Source organism: Rhynchophorus ferrugineus, unplaced genomic scaffold (assembly GCF_030347505.1).
Source record: "Rhynchophorus ferrugineus isolate W39M unplaced genomic scaffold, kcgeb_rfMv2 rfM1, whole genome shotgun sequence".
NCBI lineage: Eukaryota > Metazoa > Arthropoda > Insecta > Coleoptera > Curculionidae > Rhynchophorus > Rhynchophorus ferrugineus.
The window spans coordinates 43,512,725-43,537,965 of NW_027472580.1; the positions used below are offsets into that span (position 1 = coordinate 43,512,725).

The window sequence follows — 25,241 nt, forward strand, 5'->3', positions numbered from 1 at the left end:
TATATTTTATATACATATATTATACAAAATTTATCAAAATCGCATAAAATACAATTAAAAATTGAACAGCAATAAAAATAACTTGTAAATAATTACATAAAACTATAAAAAACTAACTTGAGATAACATAAGATATTATTTGAATCGCACCATGAAAAATTCACTCTATATTTGATTATCATTTATTTTAAAATTTTCTGTTTTTTTATTTATTTTAAAATATTTTTTATAGTTTTTATAATTCCAATTACCATTTTCTCGATTTAGTTATCAACGTTAGAGCTTGATTAAAAGATACATCTTTGACCATTTAATTATTACTTGTTTTAAAATGTTCCATTAATTTGGACACTTGTTCTTTATAACTTTTATGATTCCAATTACCAAAATATATAAAGATTATCAAAATAGATTTAAAAATGTGGATTATAAGAACAGTTTTATTCGATATTACACAGCTGAAATATCATTTTTCGTTGAATGAAATTTATCAAATATAACATTGTTGAATCGCACCAACTTAAAATTACGTAACACCGGAATTATAATGTATTGGGTCTGCAAAAGAAAATCGTCAGATATGGCATCAAATACTAACAAAACTCTAAAAGTTAATTAATTACTTGCTACACTAATTTGTTTTAATATATGCTTGCAGACAAGATCGGAGGAAAACAATGGTAAAAAATACCTCGTGAAAACAGTGACTATAAATAATGTAACCAAGGAGGATTCCGGAAATTACACCTGCAGAGTTTATGATAGACAGAATCACACTAATTTTAACTCTGCTAACATACATGTCCAAGGTACGTAATGCTATTCGAACAATATATTACTAAATATTATGGCACAGTTATTATTTCGTTATATAGTTGAATAAGTTATAAAATGGGAAAGGGTTTAGAAGACAAAGACTATTGTTTTACTAAAAAACTAATTTATGTTATGGAAAAAAAGAAGAGACTTGTTGAATGGCAGTAACATTGATTAGGGAAGCTGAAAAAATATCGATTTTTTTTTCATAAACTTCTTTTTTAACGATCATTAAACGATTATTTTTTCAAAAAAAAAATATATATATAAATATTATATAAATAAAAACCTTTTAATCGTTTTCATAAACCTTTAAAAATGGTATTTCTTTTATATGTCTATTAAAAATATCGTTACTTTTTAAAATGCTTATATTTAAATATAGATTTTTTATTCAATGGTATTTGACAACAAGGCCCATCAGTACCAACCCAAAAGGAGCTTAATTCTATATAGGCTAATTCGGTTACATGTTCCGACGCATGATTAGATTTTTTTTTAGATTAGATTTATTGATTAAAGGCCCATCAGCCTCGAGGGCTACTTAGGACCTATGCGCTATATACATTCTAATATTACGGAACAAACAATATAAACAACAAAACTAAAAGAGCTTATAGTTAATTTAACATAAGTATGAGAATAATATGGAGTGAACAGTTTAAAAGTCACAAGTTAACAGCAGTAGTATTCATAGTCTATTATATATTTTGGAGTACTCCGATGGCAGCCAGGTAGTTCATCAGTTGTTCAAGGTTCTTCAATTGTAGAAGTTGTTTCATGGAGAGCCTTCAGGCCAGAGAGTCGTCTTTGGAGGGCATGCCCTTGGCATTCACATAGGATGTATTTGATGCTCAACGGGGATCTACATTTATCACAGATAGGCAGACTTTCTCCTTTGAGTAGATACTCGTAAGCCAGCCGACAATGGCCTATTCTGAGTCTGGAAAAAATACCCAATTTACGCCTGCTAAAGTTACAAAAGTTGTGATCTTGGTAAAACTCTTGGTTTAGTTGATCCAGTTTTTTATAAAGTACGGTAGGATATATATTCAGATCCTTCCCTTCCCCAGCAAGATGATGAGCTCTTTCGTTACCTTCGATTCCCATGGGGGATGGTACTCACGTGTAGGTAATATTCTTGCCGCTATTACGAGCGGCAGTGTTTAATTCTCGAATGTGCAGTGTCAGTGGATGATGAGCCTGTGCCGATTTTAAGCTCTCAAGAAAGCTCATAGTCAGTGATTTACCACCGAGATCATATCTGGTCTATCTTGAACGTATTTAAGGGCCTTGTATATGGCCAGCAATTCAACTCGTCAAAGAGGACAATTTGTAATGTTCTTCCTACAATTTTGATGTATATGCAGCTCCTGTATATTCATCATTTTTAGATCCGTTAGTGTACATCTGATGATGTTTAAGGTATTTTTCGTAGATCAATTGTTTGAAAGCGGGGCGTACACTATAATAGTGAAGAGCATCCTTAGGAAGTAATCTCATTGAAAGATCAATGGCAATAGGTACATTCTGCCCGGGAGGTATTTTATTCGTGAATTTACAGATGGTAGGTATTTCCAATGACAAGCGATTGCAGATTTTCTGGAAGCAATAGCCAGACCCTTTGTATGTTTGCCCTTTTATTTAAATACTGCGGTTGATGGGGGAAAAATGCCTATACTGAGACAGCCCCGGCTTGAGTTTTAATGAGCCTGCGTACCTTAATAACAAAAGTTCTAGTCGAGTTCTCGTCTAGGGAAGAAATCTCCACCTCACAGAGTAAACTGCCAATTGGACTTGTATGGTATGCTCCTAGAGCAATCCTTAGTACTGTGTTCTGGATTGGATTTAGTCTCTTTATATATGAGGGAGCCGCAGAAATGAAACACTGGCAGCCATAGTCCAGCTTACTCAACGTCAGTGCTCTATAAAAGTCGTTCAGAAGAGTGGTTCTATGAGCATCCCAGTGAAAGTTGGCGAGGAATCGAATTAGGCTAATATCAGTCAGGCATCTGTTTTTTGTATGTTTAATGTTTTGTCATTCGGGGACAATTCCTTATTCTGCAGTAATGCACCCTATTCGATTTATCAGGTGAGAACTGAAGGCCATTTGTTTTTGCCCAAGAAGGGAGAGTATCGAAGCTTTTTGTGCAGAATTTCCTAACTTCTTTTGTGATTCTGATGAGCATGATAAATGACAATGTCATCAGCGAAAAATCGTGCTTTAATTTGCCCAGGTATGTGTTCTCTGATAGAGTCAAACACACATAAAAATAGGGTTGGACCTATGCTGGAGCCTTAAGGTACACCATTTATTTGTGGAAAGGATGACGATATCTTGCCATTGACTGTAACCCTGAAAATCCTATCCCTTAGGAAGGATGAAACAAATTGATACACATTACCACCTATCTTCCATTATGTAATGGGCACAGAAGTTTGAATGTTTGGATGTCTTGATGGAGTCAAATGCTTTTTCTAGGTCTAAAAAGACTGCTGTGGTATGCTGCCTGTTATTGAATTGAAGCTATTGGCCTGTACCCATCCACCGAATGTCTGGGTTTACCTGTTTTGTGTATCAGGATCAAACTGAACACTTCCACATAGTAGTTTCTAGTTTTCAGAGTGTTCTCCATTATTTTATCATTGTAATGTTTTGTAACAAGGGTATGATACTGTTTACCAAATAGTTCTGCTAATTCCAATGGGTCTTCTATATAGCGTGTCCCTTCAACAATCATTGGTAGTTTAGATATAGGTAACCCCTTTAGTTTGCTAACGCTCATCCATATATCCTGAGTTCAGGTTTGGGGATTTAAATTGTTGGTGAATTCCATCCAGCTTTTAGCTTTTGACTCCCTGATTTTTTCCTGGCTGAAGCCTTCAGTCTCTTGTATTTTATAAAATAGGTGGTAGAGGGATGATTTTTGAATCTGTTGAGTAACCGCCTTCTATTTTCTATGGCTCACTTACAGTCAACATTCGACCATGGCACAAGTGACTTGCTGTTTTTGCGTATAATCCCATGAGCGGACAGTTTGACAGCTCTGATGACAGATTTAGTGAATTATTCCACTATAGAATTTATATCCATGCCAAGAGAAGGTAGTGTGATGAGCCGCCTGTATTTATCCCAATCACAATTGCGCAGATTTACCCTTGTTGATTCAATAGTAGCGTATGTGAGACCTTCTAATTCAATGAGTGTGGGATAGTGGTCACTGTCATGTAAGTCAGCCAATATTGTCCAAAGTGTCCCGCTCATTAAGGTTGCTGAACAAAGCCTTAAGTCAATGCAAGACCGGCTTCCAGTCGCCGAAGAGATGAAGGTGGGCGATCCGTTATTCAATATGTGGAGTCGAAAATTGTTAATTACTGCCATTATTATTCGACCCCTTTGACTGTAGTAATGTGAACCCCACTCAGGCACATGGGCGTTAAAGTCTCCCACAATCAAAACCGGTTGAGACAGCTGAGTCAACAACTCTTCCAGTTCCTTTTCAGGCACCACTACAGAATGGGCCAAATATTAGTTACAAATTGTAACGTGTCTGCCCGTAAGATACATTTTGATGGCTACTGCTTCCAGGTTGAGTAATTAAATCAACTTCTTCGTAGATTAAATTCTGTTTAACTAGGATAGCTACTCCCCCAGATGATCTGTTTGCATTGACTCTTTCTTTTCTAATTGCATGAAAACCTCTAAACCGAAGGAAGTCCTCTTTTCTAAGATTAGTTTCTTGGAGAGCTAGGACTGATGGTTTATGAAGACCTGCTATCAACGTTAGTTCACTAGATTTGGATTTAAAACCGTTCAGGTTCCATTGTATTTTTTTATACGTCATGACTTTAATCAAAAAATGTCTAAGTCCATATCATCCTCAGCTAAGTGTTTTGAGCCACCCTTATGGCGGCTACTAGCACGTCCACTATTACTTTTCTTACTGAGTGGTAAAGGGGGGCGAGAATGATGAAAAGTGCTCGGAGTTGAATCTCTGCCTCCCTTAGAATCAGAGCGCGGTTTGCCACTACCGGAGAGCGGGCCATCAAGACTAGGAAGAGGTGAGGGGTTTAGGTGTTGGGTAAGGATGGTAGTTGGTTTTTGTGTTTGGGGAAGGGATTTTTTTAAGGGCATCTCCATTGGTTTGTGGGAGTTTATGTGCGGGAAGGTTTAATTTAACATTGTGCGATGTGGATTCACTAACCGATATTTCTTAATTTTTCGTGGCGATAGATACATAACTCTTCTTCACTTTAACTGCATTCGCATAGTTCAACTGTGTATTTCCAAGTAGTTTTCGGGCTTTTTGTTTTACCGCAATATATGGGATTTTTCCAGTTGTTTTTAATTTCTGGATCATGAACTCCTTTTTGTAAACTGGGCATCCCCTATATCTACGAGAGTGCTCCTGTTCGCAATTGACGTAAAAGGTAACGCAAATGGGCGTTGGTATACAAGTGACTTCGTCGTTTGACCTCTTTCCGCATGATGGACAGATTGGCTCAAAAGTGCAATTCATAGAAATATGTCCAAATCTTTCATACTGATAACATCGCATGGGGTTAGGCACGTATTGAATAACTCTTAGGCTAAGGTAACCGGCTCTGATTCTCTCAGGGAGAGAGCTTTTACGAAAAGTTAGTATTAAGCTATTGGTGGGCTTTATAATACCATCCTTCCTAGTGGCGATACGTCTCACGGAGACCACTCCCTGGGTTTTCAAATTCTGCAATATTTCCTCCTCGAAGCAGACTGACAAGTTGTTGCTGTAAATCACTCCCTTGCAAAAATTTAGCGAGAGGTGTGACAGTTATATCTATATAATGCAATATTTTCATTTTAACAACCCTATCAGATTGTCTGAATTTGCAGTTACAACCAATAATGTGCCGTTCTTCAGTTTTCCGACCGGCTCAAGCTCACCCACAACCGCTACAAAGCATTTGTGTATTACAAATGGTGAAAGCCTCATCAGCGTTTTTATTTTCTGTCCTGGAACTTTTAACACCGCTTCGAGTAGCTGTTACCTGCACTCCGGTCTGGTCACCTACCGGGAGTGCTGCGCAAACGCCGGAAAACGGTCGTGCGGGGCCTGCGCAACCACCCTCGCCATCGACCGGTACTGAAATTCCCTGCAATGTAACTAGATTCTCTCTATGGTGTACTTCCATATTGAAAAAGAAGGAGAGACAAAAAACACGCAGGAGACATCACAGGACTACACACAACTGGGGCTCCGGGATCGTTACACCCGTACTATGGCCGCGGACCATAGACCAAAGTCTACACCCCGCAACCACAGCCCCCTGAGACAGACTGGGACCCCGGGGTCGTCACACCCGTATTGGGGTCGCAGAGTATCAATCCTGATTAAAATTCCACGATCGCAACCCCCTGAGGGTCCGACGCATGAGACAGCATGACTACCTCTTGTTAACTAAGATAGTTTGATTCTTTTGAGCCTGTATCCTGTTCTGGTCTCATCCAAGAGTTGCAATACTTCGATGTTAACATGAGAATGGAACAAATTAAATTAACATGTCTTTCTCCATGCTTTCTTATGATTTTCTTGATGTCTGAATGAGAGTCGGTATCTGAATCTTATATTCCAACTCTTGTTCTTTCCTTTTATTCTTGCATGCTATATGAAATTATAGTATTATTTATTTTATTGATTGTTTGTGCGGTATAATTTTAGATGAGCTGCACTTGCGCAGATTTGCTTTGATTAATTTTTATTTTCCAGATTGATTATTTATGTCGTGATGTCTTTAATAGTTCAGTGTGTTGCTTCGACAACATTTTCTGTAGCTTATGAACGAAGCCGTCATGCCAAACCTTAAGCATTACCGAAACTTGTTATATATATATTATATACGTGATATATACAAAACTGCAACCTTAATTGTAATATATATTGTAAATAAGTACCCTTTTAAATTTAATTAAATAATTTTTAAAAAATTTAAAAAGTAATATAATATACATCTCCTTTTAATCTTAAAGGCATTGAATATGTTTTCTTTGTATTTCATTTGTTTTCTGGCTTTCTGAATTTTTATCATTATCAGTTTTATATTTTTATATACTCCATCGAGCAGTACTATTCGCTATATTTCTTCCATGTTCATCCGTTCTTTTTTGACTTTCTGGATGCTCTTTACTTCATTGGTGTATTCATTTCTTTCTTTTTAGTTATTTTTTAGTTTCGACCATTTTAGTACCAAATTCTGTTTTATTTTCCTATAAAATTGCACTAAAAACTTGACTTATTTATTTTTAAAATTAAAAAAAGGGTGGGTGTTTATTTAGGATTTCCAGTTGCGATTCTATTAGCCGTCCTTTATGATATTGAACAGCATAAATGCATCATACCTCTCTGATCAAATCATATAAATATTGTAGAACTGATTTTTTTTCATAAATAGTATTTAACTAACAGATTGGTCTTTTTTCTTCATGGTCTTTAAATAATTTCTGACGTATAAAATAATGGAATAACCACTTTCACACCAATGTGACGGTGGCTAAGACCGTGTGTTTCTGGGGTAACTTATATTTTGATTACCTCATTATAGACTTCATTATCTATCAAATGTAATTATCCCATAAGACAAAAGGAATAATCGGATACCGGATAATATTGTGTGTGCTAAGCGCACGGCAGTAAAATAACTAAAACAATATTTTCAGTTACTATATAAATACCAATCAAAAAAGCAATTAGGGTAGTTTAGGCCAATAAAATAATGTTTATTTATAATATTTGCCGATAAAATAATGCATATATTGATGTAAAATATTTTCCAGATAAAAACAGTTGTTTCATCCATATTTCGGTAACTGAGTCTGATCAAAAAACATTACATACTGAAGAGGGCGAATTTGTCCAGTGGGTGTTAAATATTGCTGCTCATCCGGATCCAGTATTAGAGTGGTAAGTTTATTTTATTGCCAGTTTTATTTTCATTATGCCATTATTTTTGTCATAATTGAATTTAATTTTAATGATGACTGTTCATGACAATTATAATTTCATTATATTTAATACAAATTTAATATTACTGTTATATAAGATGTTATATAATATAAGATTATACTTATTTTTGTATATAACTGCATGTATTATATTTTCATGATATTTAATAAATACTTAAATATTATTGTTATATAAAATAAGATAATACATATTTTTGTATCTAACTGCATTTTTATATTGAAAATTCATTAAAATGTGAAAATATTCGTAGTATCTTTAATTTTATTTATAACTCAATTATTTTTAATGTATGACGTTTAGTTATAATTTAGAACATTCGGCTTTTTTATATTCATCTTCTTTTTCTTAGAAGCATTTCTGTTTGCAATTGCAATAGTACCTTCAAACGCCTGTCACCAGACTTTGTCAGTTCTTGTAAATTATACGTATATTGAAAGAATGTAACATAAATAGAATAAATTATCTTGATTTATGAATATATCTCAAAAGTATAGACGATCTTGAAAGGAAAACCCGAAATAAAAATTGAACAAATCCGGTCTACAGCAAAAGAAGTAGCTTCACATCAAGTAGCCCGATATCAAGAGAGAAATCAGAATATGGGGTAAATTATCCCGCTGAAATTAGGGAATTGATAAAAGAAAGACGAAAAGCTAGAAGAGTATGGAACAGAACCAGACATGCTGAAGACAAAACACTATTACTACACTATATATAATAGAATAAGTAATCAGACAAATCAAAACTTTAAAGAATATTTTTGTTGAGTTGCTTTGAAAAATATTTAAGTGAATTAAGTCCGGAAGCAGACAAAGATGACTCGCTATGGATAGCAACTCGGAGATATAAAAGACCAATTATTAGAGTACCGCCTAATAAAAATAATCAAAATGAATGGATTCGACACAACGATGAAAAAGCTGAAATATGCACAGAACATTTAACTAACGTATTCCAATCGAATAATATAAAATTTACAATACATATAAATCCTGTTTATCAGCTCGATATAGCTGTAAATCTGATTACTTCATTGGAAGTTGCCACAGAAATTGACAATAACCTCAATCCTAAAAAGGTTCCTGGAATTGATAATATTTCACCTGGGTTATTAAAAGAACTGCCACGAAAAGCAATAATGTACGACATAATCGCAATTATAAATGTTGACATATATATTCAATGCCTGTTTGAAACTGAACCACGTTCCGGAATGTCTTAAGCTTGCTCGAATAATTATGCTTAAAAAACCTGACAAACCGGCAGGATCTTACAGGCCTATTTCACTGCTACCTGCGATATCAAAATTATTTGAGAAACTGCTGTTTAAACGTGTCAAACCATTTATAGAAATACCAGATTTCCAGTTTGGATTTCGAAATCATTTGTTTTGTATGGTCGTTGAAAAGACATTCGAAGAAAGTATCCTGTATCTGCTCTATACTGCTGATATCCCCACAATAAAGGAAAACAGTACTTGGAACATTTGCCGATGACACAGTTATCATGTCAAAAACTGTATCTCTATCTAAGGCTGTTGAAAATGTACAAGTAGTGGTCAACAACATTTACAAATGGACTAGAAACTGGAAAACACAGTTAAAAGCTCTAAATCTGTTCAAGTTAATTTTGCCTTGCGGCCGAAACCTAATTATTTCACTTGAGGAGAGCACGATTCCTCAAGCAGAATCAACCAAATACCTCGAAATATATCTCGATGGTAAGTGAAACTGGAAACATCGCGTTAAACAAAAAGCAGAGCAGAATAGACTCAAAATTAAGAAACTATACTGGTTAGTTGGAACATACTCTCAACTTAATTTAAAATCAAAGAGATTGGTTTATCAGTCAATTATAAAGCCAATTTGGACAAAACTAAATTCAGATTAATTACCAATGCTTATCGCTACGTAATCAACGAAGAGCTGCACGATGACCTCGAAATCAAATGGCTACACGAAGTAATCCAAGCTTTCGGCTTAAAACATGAAATAATGTTGCTAAATCATAGCAATGTGTGTAAAACCACGCGAACTTCAGCGTATAAGTGTATTCTTAAGTTAATTGGTTTTATTTTTTATTTGGGAAATAAATGCAAGTACAACAGAATAGTAGTAATCAATTAATTTGTAATTTAGATTGTACTAAGCATATCCAATGTAATATGTAACAAATTAATGTTATATTTCTATTCTATTGTAGGGTGAGAACGTGATTCAAAAAGTGAACTATTAAACGTGAAATTTAAAATTTATTAAAATTTCTTTCTTATTTTCGGAACGGTAAATCGAGCGAGCAAAATATGGCGGGCGTAAAAAAAATTAAATTAAACATTTAATAACTATTAAGTGATCTGTACGACCAATTTCAATACATAATGGCTAATCCACAATATCTTTCTGTCGATTTATCAATTGAATCACCTGCTATTCGAAATAAGGATCAACTGCTAATATCAAAAACCCCTCAAATGCACGTATGAAACATTGTTACAAACAAAAAACGATTGAGAAATCCCGAAGAACAAGTCGTCCGAAAACAGACAAAAATCAGCAACTATTGCCTTCAAAAACTCATCCAAACATACAATAGTTTCAGTGCCCTGACAGAAAAGGCAGAAGAAAACCAGAACAACAAAAAAAACCAACCAAAAGCAATTCCCAGACCACCCCCAATAACAATGTATAAGGTAGGTGTTGTTAAACATCTGCATAAAAGCAATCGGATCTGAAACAATGAAGATTCAAGTGTTTGACCCTGAACATTTCAAAGTTTTAATAAGAGAATTGGAATAGAAGCACGCAGTACCATACTTTTCGACCAAAGTCCGAAAAAGCTTTTAAATTTGTCACAAAAGGGCTACATCACGCCACCGATTCAAATACAATTAAAACAGCCCTAGCTGAACAAGGCCACTATGTTGTAAATATTCATAATATTAAACATCATGCAACAAAGGAGCCACTACCAATGTTTTATATTGATTTGAAGCCAAAAGAAAATAATAAATATATTTTAAAACACAACTGAGAGAAAAAGAAATCTAGAGCCACCAAAACAGGTCATACCATTTAACTCGCATAAAGCACCAATACAACACCCTCATATATCATACACACACGCTGTAACCAAGAGTCAGACCCAACCTAACACGCAGACTTAATAATATAAATTTAATAATTTTTAGAATAAGCTAGAATAGTTTTTAGGAGTGTTAGTGCGTAGTACTCTGATAGACTATTAGTGCATCCCAATGCACTCGCCAAATAGTTAAATGTGCGCGATGACAGTATAGTGCGTAGGCCCAAACGTAAACTACCATACGAACTGATTAATAGACACATAGAATGAGATTTAATAACCTCTAGAATAAGCTAGAATAGTTTTCAGAATAAGTTAGGATAGATCTTAAAGTAAGGCAGAATAGTATCTAGAATAAAATTTAGATTATAAGTTGTACAGCAGCAGTATCACTTACTGAAGTGATCTTCTACATGTCGGGATAGTTATATTATGTAACTGAAATCATATAATTATACTTATTGCCCAAGGGAAAATTGTTGACGTTCTAGGAGATTAATAAAAAAATATTTCTATTCTGAACAAGCTGAAATCACTTGTTATATATTTGAGATTGTATTATGTTTTTTATTTGAAAAATCCGTAGATTCCACATATTTCTATTTTAGAGAATTAAATTCCGCTAATCCTAAGAAGTATCCAGTAGAATCTATTTAATGTTTACAAATGAATATCAAAATCGGATGTTTTATTAAGCATTATAATTTATGTTATTTGTATTGATTTTTATTATATTCTAGGTATGACAGTAAAGACAAGGAAATCAAGAATTCGTCAAATACCCAATACACTATAGAAAAACTGCCGGAAAATCGCATATTGTTCAAAATTAATAATACTTCGCTGGAAAATAATGGTACTTACACCGTCCGTGGCAGATGTTCTCAGGAACAATCAAATAAACCACATTCGAAAACCGAGCTCCGTCTTTCTTTATTAGTTTTAGGTAAGTGAAGAAAGATATCTCTATTTAATGATATAATATCAATAAGAAATTATAGTTAATTTTTTAATGAACTTATGCTGTTATGTTACATCATAATAGTAATGACACCCATTTTTTACAGAAAAAAATTGTGTTTAGACAATACTATTTGCTTAATATCGTACATTTAATTCCAGCCCAACCTAAGGTCATCCTTAAGAGTCACGATGTCTATCTTGTAAATACGTCTGTTCAAATTAGTTGTACAGCTGTTAGTAACCCATTATCGAAAATTACGTGGAATTATAAGGAATATATTAATGAGACAGGGCGATATCAAGACATTCCTGTAAGTTTTAACCATTATAACTAAATGTAACTACAGCCAGTTAGTAACTTTTGAAATATTTTTTCTTTATTGTCAAAATATTCAGTTTTAATTCAAAAACATAATATTATATATGCCTTCAATAACAATATTTATCATGTTTTAGATTAAAGCAATGCCAGAGAAAAGTTACACTACAGGCTTTAGCAGAACTTCTTATATTGCCCTAACACCCAAACACAAAGGTGTCCTAACATGTTTTGCTGATAACTCATTTGGATCACCTAAGGAGAAATCTGTGGATATTTATATTTCAGGTATCATATCACATCAATATTATTATATGTTTATATTAGATTAAATCGTTTTTTTAAATTTCAGATGTCAACAATGGCTTCGATATGTACAACTTCGATGATGACATTACTATTAAGAAGAAAGGAAATTTCGCCAGCGCTTTTATAGCGAAAAATTATCCACTGAAATTCACTTGCGCTGTGTCGCCACATAAAGCCGAGCATTTACAAATATTTCATAACAATACAGAAATTAACGATGCAGGTATACATAACTTACGGATAAATACGGAATTGTTAATTTTAATGTTCCACTATACTCATTCTTTTTATCACCATAAAATTATTAAGACAATATTAAAATTGTTTCACCTCTTACAGCCATTGAAGTAAATACTAATAATATGTCAATGAAAACAACTTTTATTATAAGTCAAGCTAATATTAACGACAGTGGTTTATACAGTTGTCGAATACAAAATCGTAATAATAAGTATGAGTTCAAAAACCTTACAGTTTTTGTTCAAGGTATGTGCTGAATATTTTATGTATTTATTAATAGGCAACATTATGTTAATATTCAGATCCAGAACCACCTAAAATATTCGCCACAAATCTGCAGGAGGTAATTAATATAAAATATCCAGCGATGCCAACAAAATTATACTGCAATTACACAGGAGTACCAAAGGTTTCAGTGGAATGGTATAAGGTATGTATATGTGTTGATTCTTTTAGCTCTATGTGGTATTGTTTACGTAATTTTGAAATATCTGCGTCTAATCACGATCTTTGCCGGGCATCTATATAAGCTTTCTATTTGTACCTTCTTATATTTGAGAGGCTTTCTAAAAAGTAGTAATTCTTCAGCTTCAGCAATATAATCAGATATTTTTAACAATGTATTTTAAATAAAAGTTTAGGCAAGTGTTTAAAGAATTTAGTTTTTTTAACTAAAATTTTGCTTTTCTAAATTAAATCAGAATATAATTCAGAAATAAGGCTTATTTTTTTCTATTTTTCTACTTTTCTGCTTTGCTGTCCTATTATTTCAATTTATTTGAGCCTTAAAAAAGGAAAAGGTAAACATTTCAAGGCAGACTTTACTCTAACTTTAATGTTAACTAATAAGTGTTAACATATTAATAAAATAAAATTGAAGTTCTATAACAAATATCAATTAAGAATTAAAAGGGATTCGTCAGCAATTACATATGAATTATAATGATATCAATAAAATTATTTATAAATTTCGCATAATGCAGGATAACAAAATCATAACTGAAAATGGCCGTATCTTTTTCGAAGAAGGTAAAAGCATTTTGAAATTCGAGTCTACCGTTGTAACAGACGAAGGTAGTTACAAATGCCGCACTTATAACGATTTTGGGGAATCATCCAAGGTTGCTAAACTTACGTTTCAAGGTAAAGCATGGTATATAATTTACAAAGCGAAAACTTAATATTTTAATTGATTTGCAGTTAAGCCCATATCCCTTGCAGTATATTACGCCATCATCGCCTTCGTCATGCTCCTTTTGATTGTTGCTATAATTTACATTGTTATAAAAATAAGGAAAGACAAGGTAAGCTAGCTATTCTAAAATTTACTTATATTTTTTGGCGTAACAAAATTATTAAATGAAACAAAAAGCATTGATTACAAGAATTAAAACATAACATTTAGGAAAATGTATTAATTATAGTCACCAATAAATAATAGATTATTTATGTATATATTATGTCCATATATGACATCTGAGTATGCGACTATGTAAGCAGTTGACTCTTCCAGCGCTGACAAAAAATTAATGGTCATGCTATTAAATATTAGTAAAATTATTTATAACTAATAAAATTGAGTGAAAAAGAAACAAAATAACTATTAACATATTTCATTCTATATATTTATAGGCACTAAAGAAAGAACTGAAACGGCTAGGTCTAGAAAACTTCCACAAGGGTAATCCAGAACATATCAATCCAGAAATTGGCATCGATGATCAAGCAGAATTGTTACCCTACGACAAAAAGTGGGAATTTCCTATTGAAAAACTTAAATTGGGTAAGTAGACAGCCAAACCATACCGGATAAGTTGGAAAGCATTCTTTACTTATACAGGATACTATTATAAGCTGTCGCTCCATCAAGGTTTTAATCCCAAATATTCGATTTTCAAGTAATAGGAGGACATACTATATTCCAGCACGTACAGAGCTACTGCATATGCCAAAAACTGAAAAAAAAACATCAAAGGCTTTTAAAACACAACAAAATACTGGAATACCTAACAATTTTGCTGAACTAACAAATTACTAACACATTTTATTTAATTAAAATTAATAGATGAATTAGACTTGTAATAGCTAAAAATAACAGACTTGAATTTTGCACATATATATATTGTACCTTTAACACATTATTATTTTTTTTTAAATATTGTGTATTTGGGATTATTCTTTGCATTTTTTTCGTTTTTTTTTAGTAAAAATTTTCGCTGTGACTTCATTATTATAATTTGTCAAATCATAATATATATTTGTTATTAAATATGAGTTGATTTTTTTCCCTTTTAGTTCATCTAACATTAAAAAAATAAATAAATAAATATATGATATTATGTTATGGTTCAAATTCTAAATAATTATTATTAGGGCAGAAAATGCATTCATTATACGTCCACAAATGTATTAATCACAATGTACTTAATAACTGCTGTATTATATTAGCTTGTAAAATAATAATGCATGTGTATTTTCATTTAAGGTAAGCAATTAGGGTCTGGAGCTTTCGGTGTAGTAATGAAAGCCGATGCCAGGGGTATAATTGAAGGAGAAGAAAAAACGATAGTGGCCGTAAAGATGGTAAAGAAGAACGCTGATCATACATATATCAAGGCACTGGCATCTGAGCTTAAGATAATGGCCCATTTGGGTAAACATATTAATGTAGTGAATCTTCTCGGAGCGTGTACAGAGAACGTAGCAAAAAGTAAGCTAACAATATAATATTATGTATATTAAAAATAACTAATTAATATATTGCCATTTTAGAAGAACTACTGGTAATTGTAGAATTCTGCCGTTTCGGTAATCTACAAAATTATCTGTTCAAGCATAGAGAATCATTCATTAATCAGGTGGATCCTAGGACAGGAACCATTGATTGTAACATCGGTTCACAAGTATTAGACAGACTGTATTCTGTTTCTAGTGATAATGAGTAAGTATATGAGTAACATTTCAATTTAGTTATAGATCGATTTTAATATAATATTCTTGTAGGAGCACAATAACACCACCATATTCTATGCAGGATTATAGAGAAAAAGAAAGAAATGTATTAGCAACAACTCCAACCCAAGTAACTTCAGCAGGTAAGACTGTAACACATACATAAAAATAATAAAAGAAAATGAAATAATAAATTTTAACATATAGGTGAAAACCATGTTACACTTAGCAATAATAGCATTCAACCAGAATGGAGAACAAATTATCGTGGTGATTACAGAGGAGATGTGAAGCCAGTATCAACCACTGACTTAATAACTTGGTCTTTCCAAATAGCTCGCGGTATGGAATATTTGGCATCAAGAAAAGTATTACATGGAGATCTAGCAGCAAGAAACATTTTACTAGCAGATAAAAATGTAGTGAAAATTTGTGATTTTGGTCTAGCCAAGTCTATGTATAATGATAATAATTACAAGAAAAAAGGAAATGTAAGTATAAGTAGTATCAAGATTAAAAAGGGAAATAAATTTATTTCATATATGATAAGAACTTATCTATGAAAAGTACAATTTTCATTGAAATTTTAGAGCCCATTGCCTATCAAATGGATGGCTATTGAATCGATTAGGGATCGGGTGTTTTCTACCCAATCTGATGTTTGGTCTTTTGGTATTGTTCTGTGGGAATTATTTTCATTAGCTCACACTCCATATCCAGGCATGGAAGCGGATGAACGTCTATATCACAAATTAATAGAGGGGTACAGAATGGAGTCTCCAGTATATGCGCCAAAAATTATGTAAGTATCCTTTGGACTATTCATTAACTGTCAAATAATTCTATTTGCTTATAATATTATCATTTCCGCATCATTCATAATGTAATTATTAATTAACTAAGTCATCTCATTTCATTGAAACATTAACATGTGATGATTGATTGATGTGATTTATGATGATATTATTTTTACTAAACTAAAAACCGTTTAACAAAGTTTAAATAAACTGACAGACACAGGCGTGACTGAATTCGATCTAAAAAATACTCGATTCAAAATTTGATGTCGACGGAACCGAAATTACATTTTTTTCTCCACTATATATAGGCAAAAACATTTATTATAAAGTTTTATCAATAGTACGGCTTCAAGATTTCAGAAACTTTCACAAAAGCCTTTATAATTGCTAATATTAATCTTTCTGGGACAAAAACTACGCAAAGGCGTAATGTGAATCAAATTTATAAATATTGACGATTTCCACCACTCCTCTCGAACCTTTTTCGGTCTCTCATCACATTCAGTGGGCTATAATTTCGTAGATTTTATTTTCCTAAGATAAATGGAGCATAAATAATCTGATAATTTTAAACCATATCTAGCAATTTTGATCTCCTAATGATGATTAAACTCTGATCTCCATAGAATATGTGTGCAACGGGAACTATTAAGTCTAACTTTATTTTTAGACTTGTATTTTTTTATTTGTTAATATATTATTACTAGTCGTTGCCGACTAAGTTACACTACTACTTGCCTCTACAGTGTTTTAATATTAGGCACGTATCTAGGAAAACACATTAGCCCTTACTTAGTTGCTTGTTTTGAAAGACTTGAAGTCGTTAGATCGTTGATGTCGAAGTAAACGTTAGATTCGTAAAGAACCACGGTTCGGATTAAGATCTTTTAGAGCAAGTATTTAATTGGAGTAGGAAGCTTACTTGAAAACTTTGGTTAGGTCAAGAAAGACCGTACCAACCTTCTGATACTTGTCAAATGCATGCCAGAACTGTGCGGTCAATCGGATGTCTTGATGAACCGCCGAACGGTTGCCTCTCAAACCGAATTGATCATAGGGACTAGATGATTTACAAGGAAGGTTAGAGGTACTGGTGAACTTGACAAATTACCCTCTTGAGCAATTTCATCGCAACGAACGGTGTCTTGAATTTCGGATGTAAGGAATTTCATTTGAGCCTCGAAGGATGTGGCCTTCTGCCTTCTCTTGGTCATTGACTACGAGGGTCCCTGTCTCTGTGGACTTGAGAAGGGGGGGATTTTTTACCTTCCCCGTGGAGGGAGTAGTAGAAATTCTTCAGAAAGAAGATGACCATCCAACCTTTGATCAGCGAGAAATGAATCCCATTTCTAATATTTCAAACCGAGACAGCGCATCGGTTCTCCCGATAAGCTCTATTGGCATTGGCGAGTTATCTTGCAGAGACGCTTTGCTTTTTAATCTAATTTGGTTTCTTTGATGCTGAATGAGAATAGCACCGTGACATCGACGTGAGTTCGATAGTCCTGCAGTACTCAAAGTTGAATAGAACCGGGCGGTAATCCAATTTTAGTCCCTTGAGAACGCAGACGCAAGGCGGTCTGTTATATGAAAAATGAAAATGTCGATGATAGCTAGGGAACCCCAGAAGTCGTGGTAATATCAGGGTTCGTCCGGCAGCACTAACCCGAGTCCTCAGTCTTCGCTTAGCTTTTTAGCACTCAATGGGCAGCCATTTCGAAGAAATTTTCTATGCTGTTTAGATGTGAAGATTGGAACTATTGGGCTACATGTTTTGAGCCTAATCTAACCATGGGATTGTGGCTTTTTCGCCGGACCGGACTTGATGTTTTACCTTGTTTCTGATAGAAATGAATTAATGAGGATTATTATTATTATATTATGTTTTACCTTCTTCGCTGATTTATTAGCAAATTTAGGAGGCATGCTGGAGACTGCTTTGTCCTGGTCCTGTTGAATGCGTCTTCAAATTCATCTCCCGCAGTAGCCTACCCAATGCCAAGGTTTATCTTTGGTTAGAGCGTTGATCTGCTCGCGTATACCCCTGACAGTTTCGCGTCGAAGTTCTAATTCCTCTTTGAGTTGTCCGTTGTACACCTTCACTAGTATTATTACTGGTCACTATTCAAAATTAACACGTGTCACGGAGCACTTGACCAAGCGTGTCTGCACTCGATAAGCGCTCAATGTCGACTGTCCGCCAGTATCTTCCTTCTTTTGTTTGAACGAGATTGTCCAGCTAGTACCAAATGGCCTTTTACTGATATTGTGTGAGTTTCAAGGTATTGATTTGCGGGCGGCAGAGACCCTGAGTTATGACTGGGGTTGCCGTATTTTGGATGCCTACCACGAATGATGAGAGAGTAGGGATTTACCTTATCAACCGATAGAGTTTTTCCTTTTTCGACATGAAGCCGGGATGGGGAATGCTGTTACGGATACCTAGTCGCTAAGACCCGCAGTAATAAGCAAGTTGGTTTTTATGTGGAGGCTGCCTCTGGGCAACAGTAGATTAACAATACCTTGACCTTTCTGGAGGGACCTTTTAGTCTGGGAATTCTACCTAAACTTAAATGGAAGATCGAGATAGGTAGCTTCTTCTGACCATGGAATTAAATAAAGCGGGTGCTAGGAGGGATGCACTTTATCATCAATCAAATTCAATGGCATCAATGGTCTTCCAGCTGGAGAGAGTATCTTAGAGAGAGGCCATTAGTTTCCTCGATGAACTGCTGAATATTCGGCGCGGAATCTGAATTGCTCATCTGGAATGATATTGTTTGCCTCTTCAGCAAGCTCGAATATAGAACTTAAAAAACTGATAGGTCTATAGTAAGAAGGTGATGACTTGGCTCCTTTTTTAGAGATCACTGCGATGAATGCATGTTTCCAAGTGGATAGTAAGTGTTGCAGCTTCAGAATAGTGTTGACAATGTTAGTTCGTTCGGCGAGCTTCTCGTAGGGGAGCTTTTTGAGCTGGGCTATCGACATATTGTCAAAACCCGAGGACTTCCCTCAGTATTTTAGGAACAACTAGGTGATCTAGTAGATAACTTGGAGACACCTGAGAGTGAACGTAGTTGGCGTTCCTGATCATTAGAGCTACCCTAAATTTGTATCCAGATTTGTATTTGGCTGATGCTGTCAGTTACATCAGTAGACAGTCGGCGGGTATCAATATATAATGCGGAGTTGTCGGTTTTTTTATTTTCGGGCGTCACGCATTGTACTCTATGGCGGGTTGTCTAAGCCACATAAATATTATTACAACATCTAATATAAATCTCTTAAATTAGTTAACAGTCTTAATATAAACAGATGCATGTGTTTGTTACAGATATGATATAATGGAAGATTGTTGGCAATCTAAACCTTTGGCGCGACCATCATTCACCAGCCTGGTTGAAAGAATTGGAAATCTGCTAGAGAATAGTGTCAAAAAGGTAATTAGATATAATAACACATAATTGAAATTTATATATTAATTGATATATTTTAGCATTATATTGAACTGAATGACCCATATCTGATGATGAATACCCAGAAAATTGAAGGCGAAGACTATCTGGCAATGGTTAGTCCGCCATCTTTCGATTTACTATCGGCACCCTCTCCTCATTACGTAAACGAAGGCGTTAATACAGTCATACCGGCGTCCAGATCCCCAGAGGGATACACTTTTATGGGCGCCAATACAATTTTCAGCCCTAGACTTCAAGAAAGCGGCGTGTTTGATTTCAATATAGCTAATAGAACAGACGGAAACACAGCCAAAGGTATGCAGAGAAAAATGAGGCAAATCAGTCCTAAAACTATTATTTTACAGAATATCCAGAACTATATCCAATGCTGACTCACAACAATGAATCAGACTCAGAATCCGGCTATTTAAGGCCAAACAGTCCAATGAACAGTATATCGAATCCCTCATATCATTTTCCGCCTGCGCTCAATACGCAGAAGGAATTGTTAAAATCTCCAGACAATTATATAAGTATGCCTCAGTACAAAAACATAGTGATGAATAGTAACAGTGCTCCAGTGCAAATAGATATATCAAAAGACAATCAAAAAGCCCATTATGTAAACGGCGACGCGGCTATATGGGACGCTATCAATGTTTGACGACTTTTCTTGGATCAAGAAGAATCATTTGTTTTTAGTACAAACTATAATATTATTTCACTAATATTTTATTTCGAACAACTATATTTTAGTACTTATAATATATATATATAGTATGTGTATGTATATATACATTTTATGTGCCTTTTACCTAAGTTAAGAATAAGTGATTAAATTAAACTAAATCGTTTAGTTATAATTTAAGACTTTGTATATTTGTATATTTTTATTATACACATAGTTTTATAAAAAAAATATTTTCAAAAAAACTCATAAATCATAATTTAATATCATGATTGGTACTTAAGATACCAGAAATGCCACTTTTGTTCTTAAAACATCTCGTAATAAATTATATTACTGGACCTAAAACAAATTTATATTCTAAAATAGTTTTGCATCATTAGCCAACTAAGCTGATATCTTCAAACTTCTTATTTATGATCCGCCATTTTTATATTAGTTTATTTTATCTATGTGAAGTTTTACATTGTTTATTTTCATTTTATAGCACATAATTTTTTATTGAATTTCTAATATTTCTTTTTTACCTCCTACTTTTGCCATACAAATTACTCTAAACCACACCATAGTCAAAAATGTTCTATAACTAGAATATGAATTAGAAAGGTTTATTAGTCAGAGGCTCGATTTTATAAGTAATTTATGGAGTCAGGACTTACTAAATTATAACTTATAGCTAGAAAATTTACCGCTGTCATAAAAAGTGAAAGTATTGTAAAAGTAAAATGATTTAGTCCACAGACAGTCCAGGTTGTCTGGAAATTATTAACAGACCTGTAAGTCTGCAAGATAACACATCTTCTGATTATTTACATACTTTAATTGTTATAGTATTCCCATCACTGAAAATATCATGCTCCGATCTTCTTGTGAGCGCATACAATCTAAATAAACATTGTCATTAACGACTTTCAGATAACAAAGAAAAAATATACTTATATGAATAAAATAAATGATTCTACCTTTGTGTACAAAAAGTTTGGTGTTCTTTCAATTACTTTGTAACATATGACAATGTCAAATAATTTTTCTAGTGTAAATGTGGCAAAAATTCGCGAAAACCTCGAAAAGAATGTCCAATTTCATCAAAAGTTTAGAACCAAAGAAACTGTTTCGAAAAGGGTCAACAAGAACGATTTGAAACAAAAATTATCTGATGTGTAAGTTTTTATAATATTTACACAATTTTGATTATCGATAGATATTTTTTTCATTTTTAACTAGTAAGATAAAATATATAAATATTGAATAAACATTTTACAAATGTACCTTGACAAATAAGAAATTTTAATAAATAAAATTTAAGATACATGTAAATTTTGTTTTGTATTTAATTATAAATGTTAGTTTTCAAAACTATTCTTTATAGCTACTTATTTTAAGGCATTTTAAATTATTTATTATCCCATCTCCCATTTCATGTAAAGGTAAATATATTTTTCATCATAATTTGTCAATTGTATAAAACGCTTAAGATAAAATTAGTTATTAATATGTCCTGCCAAAGCACCTATCCGTTAATATCTTGCACAGTGCGTTTCATTTTAAATGCAAAAAGGTAAACTACATATATTTATATCTACATAAAGTTACGTATTGTTGATGGCCTAAATATTAGATGTTTGTATATAATAGGCTAGATGACTGTAATAAAAGATCACAAAAATATTGGTTTACAATACACCATAAAGAGGTTATTAAAACTACATTTATTTTAAAATAAAAAGTGGGGTTATTAAGATTTTACCAGAAATAAAAGCCCATTTCAAAATTCACCATGTTAAGTTAAACACCAATCAGAAGCGCTAAGAAATATTGACGTCACTTATCGTTTCCTAATTCAATTCTTCAATTTTATTGGTTTTATTTATTTTATATTTCATAGTTAAAAAATTTGTCTTGTGATACCACCGGAAACAAAAGATAAAAAAAATTGAACTGGTGTTTATCAAGGCAAATAATCCAAATTTGACCAGAATCTGTGTGACTAACTTAAATAATGATTGTAAAACTAATAGAACTGTTATAGAATTGAAGTGAATCGGGATCCTAGACACACTAACCATGAAATCTGGTAGGATATTAAGTAAAAAATACCATTAATGCAACACTATCATCAACATATGAGGGAATAATTTTAAAGAGGACCCAATAACAACACAATGGCCAGTTAGGAGTTGTGAGAATAGTAATATTGAAATCAAATCCCTATATTTGTTAAGACCAATGAAAATTGTATCGATGGCAAACGTACCGAAAAATGTTATAATGTTATCAATTCTCCAATTTGAAGATGGAGATGCAAATTTATTTGAAAGAGTTAGCAAAATACTAAGTTTACATAACCGATACCCACTACAATATAAAAAAAGGTTTAAATTATATACATTTTATAATGGATGTTTGATTTTCTTAAACTCTTAGCAGCTCTGTGGAATGAAAAAATGTACCTCGTATTGTTTTAAATTACCTTGTAATATTTCAGCAAATAAAATGCCAAATTGTAATTTTGAAATTCATTTTAATTATAGCCTCACAAATGTATAAGCACATGCAACTGAAATACTTCATGAATACAAAATTTGTGTTTATACATGCTCTAACATATTAAGTTGTCCTATGAATTATTAAACCTCTGTATAGTTTCTTTTACTTTACTTGACTTCAAACCTTTGGTTTCATACATTGTCTGTATGAAAGTATTATTTTATTCGAAATGTTTGAAGCTTCTGTTTGTCATAACACACACACATACCAGGCTGTAAACATTTGTTAAACTTGTATTCTTGAAACATGTATCAGTTACCTTTAACTTGGTGAAGTATAACCCAAATAATCAAACTATTTGATGTATAAGAAATCAGATATTTGGTTTTGACTTTTTGTAATCTAACCATGGTGGAATTTGATTGACACTTGTTGAGGGCTTCAATTAGTGTTAATATTTGTCCTTGTATTTTGAGAATACATGGTCGTTCGATGGTGAACAGCAGTGAGTTTAGTTATAAGCTTATTTTCTTCTGTCTGCTTTGCATTCGAGTCTTGTAGAAACATATACTAACTTCAGGTACACTCGTAGGCTTAACTCATTATATTAAATATAATATTATTTGGTAACTAAAAAATTAATAAAATTATTACGGGCTCATATACAATAAACAAAACAAATGACGCTTAATTTCAAATGTTGTCATGTAACACCATTATCTCAATGTTATGTTACCTGTGTATATTACCCTTCACACATAATTAAATGTACTTAAAATAAACACTTACATTAGAATGGTTTTATTGCTGTAAATAAATTACTGATCTTCAAACTATATCGACTGGTTGGCGAATGCAAGATTTAACAATATTTCATAAACATTTTTCTGCCTTGGAACTAAAATACACAACTTGTTTGGAGTTTTACCGATGCATAATTACATTAGGGACCCTCACACCATCGATACTAGATTAAAATGTCTAATATAACACAAAATTATTACAATAATGTATAAATAAGACATGTACCCATACAATACGTCCAATGCGAGAAAAACAACTACGTCAAGCGCATATTTGAATCGTTTTAGCGCGCATTTAAAATTACACCATTTCAAACGTCAGTTTTTCAAATCTATTTCTTCGCAAAAATAACTTTTATTCCCCTTAAAGTAAATATGTAGAATTATCATAAAGTAGTTTTTCAAAAATATTCGTCTAGCCTATTATAGCTAAGATCATAATTTGAAGAAAGTTAATGATTTTTAACATTAACGTTAACACACCAACAAATTTTGATTATTGTAAAAAAAATTCTTAATTATATTTGGGAATACAAAATTTTCCAATTTAATTTAAACTTAAATCAAATGAGTATAAAGAGGGTAGCTGTTTTTATGTTTTTGTTGGGACTAATTGACGTCTTATCCGTGACTGACATAAATATACATAGTTGTATGGGTTAAAAACCAAATTTTAATTGATAAATAGCAAAATGCTTTCGACTGCAAAGTCGAAACAATTTAAATATAATATAAACAATTAAATATAAAAATAGAAACAATTTATTAATATATTTAGTAAGATGAAATATATAAATTATAGTCTATATAACCTTAATAACATAGACTGACATGTAGTTCAATACAATATAACATTAAAATTTAAGACTTTATATTTTAGGTATTTTTTACTATTAGATAAATTATCTTTTTGGTAAATTTTTTCTATTTTCTGACTCTTTCGATCTTTGTTCATCTTTTGACTTTATTTTCTTATTTTCATTAAAACTTTTTTCATAACTTCTGCAAAAATATTTTACATTTTTAGTGTTTTTTAATCGTTACCTTAATAGTTAATTTTAAGTACTTTCTAAATTCTATTAAAATACGATAAAAATATTGAGGATTCATTTCTATTCACTACAATGTCCCTTGCTTACTTAAAATTATTTAAAATGAACTGTTCTCCACAATACAAAAAAACCAACATATTTATTTATTTCCTTCAAAATTATTTATTTCAAATAATAGTTGCCATATTCGAATTTTTTCTTTCTTTATACGTTATTACGTTTTTGATTACTGAATTATTCCATTGTTTTCATACCCAATGCAAAACTAA

At 32.7% G+C, this 25,241-nt stretch overlaps 1 protein-coding gene and 2 long non-coding RNA genes across 5 annotated transcripts in view; 1 reads left to right on the plus strand and 2 right to left on the minus strand.

The window, feature by feature from the left end:
- The window catches only part of Pvr (PDGF- and VEGF-receptor related), a 59,784-nt gene extending 37,837 nt beyond the window's left edge, over positions 1–21,947 (plus strand). For all 3 annotated transcript variants that reach the window (XM_076419485.1, XM_076419487.1, XM_076419486.1), the window contains exons 7-25: positions 659–809; positions 7,628–7,754; positions 11,639–11,844; positions 12,021–12,172; positions 12,318–12,468; positions 12,533–12,712; positions 12,829–12,975; positions 13,032–13,159; positions 13,713–13,872; positions 13,930–14,033; positions 14,362–14,512; positions 15,215–15,439; positions 15,502–15,670; positions 15,733–15,824; positions 15,889–16,172; positions 16,272–16,483; positions 19,819–19,924; positions 19,981–20,257; positions 20,308–21,947. In XM_076419485.1, coding sequence (XP_076275600.1) covers positions 659–809; positions 7,628–7,754; positions 11,639–11,844; positions 12,021–12,172; positions 12,318–12,468; positions 12,533–12,712; positions 12,829–12,975; positions 13,032–13,159; positions 13,713–13,872; positions 13,930–14,033; positions 14,362–14,512; positions 15,215–15,439; positions 15,502–15,670; positions 15,733–15,824; positions 15,889–16,172; positions 16,272–16,483; positions 19,819–19,924; positions 19,981–20,257; positions 20,308–20,606 — 3,321 coding nt within the window. In that variant the 3' untranslated portion in view covers positions 20,607–21,947. The remainder of the gene's footprint in view (positions 1–658; positions 810–7,627; positions 7,755–11,638; positions 11,845–12,020; positions 12,173–12,317; positions 12,469–12,532; positions 12,713–12,828; positions 12,976–13,031; positions 13,160–13,712; positions 13,873–13,929; positions 14,034–14,361; positions 14,513–15,214; positions 15,440–15,501; positions 15,671–15,732; positions 15,825–15,888; positions 16,173–16,271; positions 16,484–19,818; positions 19,925–19,980; positions 20,258–20,307) is intronic.
- On the minus strand, positions 3,981–9,799 carry LOC143206807 (uncharacterized). Its single transcript, XR_013008535.1, has 3 exons — positions 9,384–9,799; positions 7,087–9,333; positions 3,981–4,720 (listed from the first exon to the last, which is right to left on the minus strand). It is a non-coding gene; the product is annotated as an uncharacterized LOC143206807 (long non-coding RNA).
- Positions 21,948–23,607: 1,660 nt separating the features above from the next.
- LOC143206805 (uncharacterized) lies at positions 23,608–24,181 on the minus strand. Its single transcript, XR_013008533.1, has 3 exons — positions 24,075–24,181; positions 23,907–24,015; positions 23,608–23,747 (listed from the first exon to the last, which is right to left on the minus strand). It is a non-coding gene; the product is annotated as an uncharacterized LOC143206805 (long non-coding RNA).
- Between the last annotated feature and the right edge of the window lie 1,060 nt (positions 24,182–25,241).